The 7,990-nt window shown below is 34.3% G+C and overlaps 1 protein-coding gene across 2 annotated transcripts; it reads right to left on the reverse strand.

The window, feature by feature from the left end:
- Nucleotides 1-567: 567 nt before the first annotated feature.
- LOC120263424 (polyadenylate-binding protein 2) lies at nt 568-7,726 on the reverse strand. Of its 2 annotated transcripts, none has more exons than XM_039271319.1 (6): nt 7,544-7,726; nt 7,349-7,451; nt 5,411-5,481; nt 1,173-1,364; nt 964-1,091; nt 568-867 (listed from the first exon to the last, which is right to left on the reverse strand). In XM_039271319.1, the coding sequence occupies exons 1-6, from the start codon at nt 7,664-7,666 to the stop codon at nt 819-821; spliced, it is 666 nt and encodes a 221-aa protein (XP_039127253.1). In that variant the 5' UTR covers nt 7,667-7,726; the 3' UTR covers nt 568-818. The 2 variants fall into 2 exon arrangements, with proteins under 2 accessions (XP_039127253.1, XP_039127252.1); XM_039271318.1 differs by having other exon boundaries at nt 7,349-7,457; nt 7,544-7,725.
- Nucleotides 7,727-7,990: the final 264 nt, after the last annotated feature.

The following is a 7,990-nucleotide window of genomic DNA, read 5'->3' on the forward strand; positions in this document are numbered from 1 at the left end:
TGATTAATAAAATAATTATTTTTAAAAAATATATTAATGAAAATTTATTAGTTAGTATTTTTATATTTTGCTTTATATAGTTTTTAAATTTATTATATCATCTCTTATTTTTTTTAAAGTATTATATATGTATAGTATAAAAAATAATTAAAAAATATTTATGAAATAGTAATCCCATAATTTTAGTTGTCTTTTAGTAAAATATTTTGATACTCATCCTACCACTATATATATATAGTCTTCTCTAAAGACAAATTGGTTATAAATTATAGTTCAATGGATAAATTTTTCCTCCCGACTTCAAGCTCATGGGTTCAAATCCCATGAGCAACATGCATTTAATAATAATAAAAGTTTAAAAAAATCAACCCAGCAGTTTGACCCGGTTGTCAACCCTCCGGGTCACAGGTTCAGAAACCCCTGACCCGTAACCGGGCCCGCTGCAGTGGCGACCCGGCCCTTGTGCATATTTGCTTACAGCTTATTTATTATATATATATATAATTTCACACACATCAGATCACTTAACAACCAACCAGTATCAAGAAGAAAAAAAAAAGCATAAAATGTTATCACATAATAATTTTTTTTCTCTTTTTAGCTGTTTCTAAATAGTTCAAGAAGGCTACCACAAGAAAGATGAAAAGACGAAATAAACAAACAGTTGCACATAATGGTGATACACCTGCCAACAACAAGTTCACAAGACTAGGCCTGCTAATATTTGTCACTCAATTTATATGAAGATTATTTGGGACAATGACCTAGAATATAAATTCAGTTCTCATATTAATGGTTAAAAACCACCACCTGATTTTTTAAAAGTAAGGCCGGTATCGCATTGGCCTTCTGAATCTGGGCACTTTCCTGGAAAAGCAATATGTATGTTTTGTTTGTCAATTGATGTCTAAGTAAAACATGCAGGATAATAAGAAGAAGTCTCAGCAGAATTCAACCACTAACCCATATCCATAAGGTGAGTAGAAATATGGTGGCACATAAGGCCTCCTAAATCGGTAACCCATGTATGGATTGAAGCGCCGGGGACGAAACTGCTTCATTCCTGGGACGTTGGTTCGCTTGGCCAATACCTGTATAAAAATAAAATACACTTGTGTGTATACGAAAACGAAGAGAAATAAAATAAAATCAACCTCAGGATAGTCAGTCACCTTCAGTTGGCGACCATGTAGTTCAGATTCATTCAATTGGAGAGCCTCTTGAACAGCCTCAATTTCCAAGAATTCAACATAAGCAAAGCCCTTTGGTTGGCCAAATTTATCGGTCAAAATTGTGACCCTGTTCACTGTTCCGCATGACTGGAAATGCTGCTGCACTTCTTCAGGTGTGCATGCGTAATCAACCTACATAAGATCACCAATTAGAACAACATTGGCAGAGAATAAATGGTAAGAGAAGGAAAATGAACAAAATCTCAATTAGGTGGTCATGGTTGCACTGTTTACAAGTTTCTACATGGATTAACGAGGGAGTGTGATGGTCCTTACAAATAATTTTCACTTAAGAGTAGTTCATCTTCTAATATTTATTCATCCACATCAAAATCTACTAGGGATGCATAATTTATCCCATGCCCAACATCCAATTTTGCTATCCCAAACATCAGATTTATGCAGTTTGAATCATTAACCATAAATTAGAACACACAAATTGTAAGCTTCCCTTGAGACTAATAGGTTACCTGTTTAGGAATTTTATCAAATCTTCCACTGAACTCAAATAAAAGATCCAACCAAAGTTACATTTTGTAAATAAATATATATATAATAAAATAATAAAATAGAAAATTGCACCAGCAACAATGAAGATGAGAATTGATAAAGACTAAATATCAGTTAAAAATATCTTACATAAACTCCCAGCAATCAAAACTAAGAACTGTATTTGTGTATTTAAGGATTCTCACTAATGAATCCACCAAACTTCTACTGTATGGAGAAGTTTCCTTCATCTAGTAAATATAGAAGCTAGATGAACCTTTTTTGAGATAATCCATTCAAAACAGATGCTTTGTTTCATCAGCAATCCAGTCTCCAATCATGACATACAAATTCTCAAACAAGATATTCTCTGCATGATAAACTGTCTCTCTGACAAATGTGACAAGCTTTTATCCTTGTCAATATTCAACATTCAAAAGCAAAAGCAGAGTAAATGTATGTTCTAGAAACAAGTAAAAGCAAGATACACACTCATCTTTTTAACCATAATATAGGTGTTATTTAGGCTTTCAGAAATAGCTAAACATGGTGCACGTACATATGGAGAACATGTGATCAGCCTTTCAGTTAAAGATAATACCATACTACCAAAAGCATAAAAAGTTATAGAAGTTGTGAAGGCTGAAAATAAAGAAACAAAATCAATATAATACTGGCCACAAGTATAGCAAGAGCCAAAAGACCTTTCACCATCAACTAAAAAGAAATTAGATATTCATAGCCACACCAACTCACCCCACAATATACAATGAGATGCTTCCACATCTAAAGTTGCATATAACCATAGTGGTCTTTCCTTATGCCGAACAAGCGAATAACTTCAGCCCGCATGCATCATCCTAAATTCCAAAATGGCAACTAGAAATCCTTTGCCATTTCAAATACTGCAAACCACATGCCTAATCATACTTTCTCTTCTCATTTTGCCTCAATTTTTTTTTCTTTTCTTTTTTTGATGCAACAGTACTGCATTTTGCATGATTTTTCATTTCGTAACTTTTTTCAACATATTTCTCTCTTAATATGTCAGGTTTTCCCATATATTGTAGGCCTTCCCTTTTTTTTCTATGGCCTTTATTATTTTTACTCTAAAATACTTTTTCATCTTTTTCAAACAATCACAATAAAAAAAAAAGTCTCTTTCTTAAGTCAGCCCCAATCTGACTTTAACTTAGAACATCATGGCATCCAAAATAATGGTTATCAGAGAACTTGGCGGTTGAGGAATGGCCCTGCCACCATTATCAGAAAACAGTTAAAGGGCACCCTCAGACTAAAGTAATGAAAAATTGTTAAAAGAAAAAAGCATCATGCCAAAGGTTCAACAATGAAAAAAAATACTCATGTTAGAAGACTCTTTAGCTAATTATGCTCAATTGCAATCAAAACCCTGACCAGATTGTCTTATAGAACAGAATAATGAGCATAAGTCAATCTGGCATTAGAGTACATAATCTACTTGAGTTGTAACCCAATGGGAAAATATAATGAATGGTAAAATATACTACCATTTTGAGAAAAAATAGATGCAAATTTCATCTAAATCCCCTACTTCAATACAATAAAAGAAGTGGCTAATGCCAGATGCAAACTACATACTTTGGGTTTAGTTCTCAACAAAGAATAGGCTCAAAGCAAGCAAGCAAATAATGATAATAATTAATATATATATATATATATACAGTAACCAAAAACAAAAGACCAAAAAGAAAAAAAAAAAATCAGGTTGAAACCATTAGTTGAGATCCCTATCCACTTGATAGGGATCATACATGTTTTACTCCTCTCAAAGTAGTAAGAATTGTCTACCAACAGGTTCAATGGATTATGCGAGCTGATATGTGTTTTATTCCTTGAATGACTTATCTATGCTGTCATTTTTTATTCCTTAGTTGATATGCATGTTTCTTGAATACAGCTAATATGCAAACTTCTCAAGTTACGGTTTGCAAGTACATTATTTCTCCAACACAGGTGATGCATGGGAGATATGTTGCTTTCTCAAACACCCAGATTCTAAATCTGGATTTCTGTGCTTTTTCTTCTATTTTTCTAACTCTATCTACTTATTATTCTAAATCTACCTTATCTTTTCATCTTTATTTATTCCTTCCTTTCAAATCTTCGCAATTTTTTATGATTTTAAATGGAACCTTCCTCATCTATGTAAATAAGTGATTTTTTCTAATCCAAGATTTGTATATCCTTATCGTTATCTACTGGCCTAATAGTTCCATTTTCTTCCACAAACATAATTTCATTCCCGTCTAATAAAGTCAATGCAAAATAAAATGCATAGATTATAACACCATAGTAGGTTTTAATCGAGAGAGTGTACAGACAGAAAGACGTGAAAACCAGCAGGAAATAAGGATTTGATCATCCCCATAAAGGCGGATTAAAATAGATCACATCCCCAAAAAGTTATATTAGAACAAGATAAAATTTGGCATCATGAAAATCACAAATCATTAAAAACAACAATCAAAAAGAAAAGGAAACATGATTTGAAAAGATAAAGAAAAATCATCAAGGTTAAAAATAAAAAGAAAAGATGAGCAAATCCATAAAATAGAAGATTTGTTGTCATGCAGCGAATGGATGTGTCTCTCTCACACCTTTCGTGCGAAACCATGCAACTTCCCTACCCAAACCTTCTTGAAACTTCCCCAAGACACTCGTATCCATCCTAGTAGCATTGGTTATCATGGGGCAAATGGATGTGAGTATCTCTACTGACACTGCCATTTCCAACCTAGATTTTGCTGAAAAGGTTATCTAGATTGCTACTAAAGTGGCAGTAAGAAATAATTTAAACAATACTGTTTTGAAGTTTGGTTCATTAGCATTTGCACAATCCCCTCCATTGGTCTTGCATTTCAGCCTACAGCACTTCCTTCTACCGTTGCTTTAATGATAATTTTTCTTTGATTCTCACAGAAAGAAAAGAACAATTAAAAACTATAAAGCTAAAAAGGCAATTTGCTTTGGAAGCGAAAATTGGTAAGTTGTGACTAAATATGATTGTATTGCTTAAAGAAATATGTGCCATAGAGTTGAGATGATTTCAGCATATTTCATCCTATTAAATTGAAAAAATAAATTAAGAAAGAAGAATAATCTTGTCATTCCCTGTCTACATCCAAATATGAGAATGATGATCATCAATTCCACGTCTCATTTCATTCCTATAACCAAACATCGTCTCACTGAGGTCAATCAACCATAATGGGCAGTCACTAAGACCACATGGGCTATTATGAAACTGAAAACAGCAAATGTAGATAGAAAAAGAGTAATAACCAAGGCACACTTTATCATTGAACTCCTGTGTGCCTCCTACTTGGAGGCATATTTTTTCCTATAACTGAAAACACAAGTCAGGACATCACCTACATCAGCTGGGACTAATACATCTGTAGAGCGAATGAGGAAAATACTGAATATTAAGTTTAAGGACTGACAATGTTAATAATATAAGGTTAAACAATAAAACATACCAACATGGTCCTTTAGAAATTATGACCTTCATAATCATTCAGCTTACAGGATGAGATAACCATTTAGAAAAATAAAGAGACAAGCATAACTTAATCAGCATTTCATACCAGTCCTAGCATGTCCAGGATGTTCTTTAATAGGGGAAAAAAAGAATGGTGAAAACTTACATTGCCAACAAAGACCGAACGAGAATCAACCTCCTCCTTATTTGCTTGAGAGGCAGCAGCATTAGCCGGGTCTATGCATACAGCACAAGTTGAATTAGCATAACAGAAAGAAAAGCATGAGGGAAAAGCTTCAAAACGTCTAGTAAGAAAATGTCTTAAAATTTGTATTACAAAAATAAACATAAGCAGATGTCCCGCAGATAAAATTTACTTTAAACAAAATTAATTTAAGTTGCATGGTTAGGTTAAACAAATTGGACCGGAGGAGATGAACTGATTAGCTAAGGGAGTCTAAGGATAGTAAATTGTAGAATACCAGATACTCAAATCCAAGTGAAAATCATGTCATTGGTTGAGAATATAAATATCAAGAAAAATAAAGTCTCATTGTTAAAGCAACAATCGTCCTATTCCTTACTTTTCTTTAGACAAAAATGTAAAAGAGTAAGCCACAACACAATGTGCATTCCCATGGCCCTAATCTACCTAAAAAAAGTTAGAACCCTCCATTTCCTCCAAAATGTGGTGACAAATTTAGCCAATTCCTAGTCTCAACTAACAATCATGTATTCCTCTTGATGAGCATTGCCGTCAATCATTATAACCCTTTTCTCTAATATTCTTTTCATTACTCCCTCGCCTATTAGTTAGCCTTAGCAAATCACATTCTCCCACCATCAACACCTGCTAGCACTCAACAACCAAGCCATTCCTTCCAATACGACAAGGCACAAACTAGGGTGAAGTATGATGCATATAAATATATAAATAGTATTATTTATATTATATTATATATAAACCAAAAAAAAAAAAATGCTTCAAGATTAAATATCCAATTAGTTCTAAGTTCTAACTCCTAATCATCCATCTAATGGATGATATTCAAAAGACCTAATTAAATATGGGTGGTTGACTGGCACCATTTTCTAAAAGTTTACTATTTACTAAAACAACATTAAATATATGTCTTTATTTTATTTTTACCCTAAAAACTAATTTAAAAAATATAAAAAATAAATAATCAACCATCGCTTTTTTAGCTTTTTCAAGGCGCAAATTTTTTTCAAGGCGCAAAAGGCTTTCTAAGGCGCAAAAAAAGGTGTTCCTCTTTGAAAACGCCTCGCCTGGACAAGCTCAAGGCGCCTATCACGGAAAATGCTGCACCTTAACGCCTAGGCGCATCTAGGAGCGCACCTTGACAACACTGCACCAGCCAAACTATTTACTCCAGTACAGCCTGAAATGACCATCTCAGCATGAGTGTCACCTTTTAAGCAATAGGTAGTTATTATTCACCCAGGACTATCTTTGCGCACAGGCTGGAAGTGACACCAATGATCAACCGTGCAGTTAATGACACAAAAAATAGCCACACAAATCCCCAAAAAATTTGCTAATAACATAGAAAGACCTTTGCCATTGTTTATTTCTGGCCAGCTGCATTCCTTCAAGCAATAAAACATGGCATGGCTTTTGTAGAATGAAACATAGGTTAGTAAACAAAAGTCCATTATGAACGTAACAGGTTTTTAGAGATTCTTAATTCATCAGCCACTGATATATTCCATACTTATTTTGGTTTAACTAGCTTGAAATCATACAATACAAACTAGGTGCAACTATAGCTAAATTTAATCACGAAACAAAGCATACTCGATAAAGAAAAGAATCTAATACAAAAACCCTCAAAATTTTTCATAAAAGAACCTGGAAAAGAGCACAACCAGCATGAATTTCTCATACACACAATCAATGAATCCTTTAATTAACTAGCACAACAAGGAGTATCCATCAAAAATGACAGAATCACCAAGAAAAAAAAATTTAAAATTTTCAATAACAAGAATAATCCCAGACAAAAACAATCTTTCAAAAAAAAAATTACGAGATATGCATCAAAAAGGAAGAAAAAAAGAGGGAAAGACAAGCGAGACAAACCCTGGACGGATCCCATCTCCTTCTCGACCTTAGCCTGCATTTCGCGCAGCGCGGCAGCCTCTTCTTCCATTTCCTTGAGCCGCTTCTTCATCTCATCCAACTCCTGCATCTACAAAGCCACACAGCGAATCATTAGGGTTAGGATTAGGGTTAGGGTTTGAAGAAAGGGTTTTGGGGGGAGAAGAGGAGGGGGACCTTGACGGAGTCATCGTCGGCGCGGGCCATGTCAACGTCGGCGCCCTGAGGATCCATATAGCCTTCCATCTCGCCCTCGTCGGGGATCTCGCCGCCATAGACCTCGTGCTCCTCCTCGTCCATGCTTTGCTTTGGCTCTTTCCTTTTCTCTCTCTCTCTCTCTCGCGATCTCAGTCTTAAAAAAGCGAGAGAAACTCAGTGATATTATGCGTGATTAAATTTTCAATAAATATATATATTTTTAAATTACATTAAAAAAAAGTAATACATAAATTAAAGATTTAATTATTTTACAGGTCCTGTAATTGTGTACTTTCTGCCTTTTTAGTCCTCATGATATTTTTTTAGATCATGATTAAGTCTTTATATTTAGTTAAGTTGGGTCATTCTAGTCCGCGGTGTACAGGGACGGAACCATGACTTAGTGATGGGGGGGCTGAAGTCATA

The sequence above is a fragment of the Dioscorea cayenensis genome, chromosome 6, assembly GCF_009730915.1.
Source record: "Dioscorea cayenensis subsp. rotundata cultivar TDr96_F1 chromosome 6, TDr96_F1_v2_PseudoChromosome.rev07_lg8_w22 25.fasta, whole genome shotgun sequence".
Taxonomy (NCBI): Eukaryota; Viridiplantae; Streptophyta; class Magnoliopsida; order Dioscoreales; family Dioscoreaceae; genus Dioscorea; species Dioscorea cayenensis.

Excerpts from the sequence above, each read along its gene's own strand:
- LOC120263424 (XM_039271318.1), bottom strand. The coding sequence starts at position 7,666 with ATGGACGAGGAGGAGCACGAGGTCTATGGCGGCGAGATCCCCGACGAG. Across the intron at positions 7,458-7,543 it reads CCGACGATGACTCCGTCAAG|ATGCAGGAGTTGGATGAGAT; the intron begins GTCCCCCTCCTC and ends GTGGCTTTGTAG. Across the intron at positions 1,365-5,410 it reads GTTCGGTCTTTGTTGGCAAT|GTTGATTACGCATGCACACC; the intron begins GTAAGTTTTCAC and ends GATCTTATGTAG.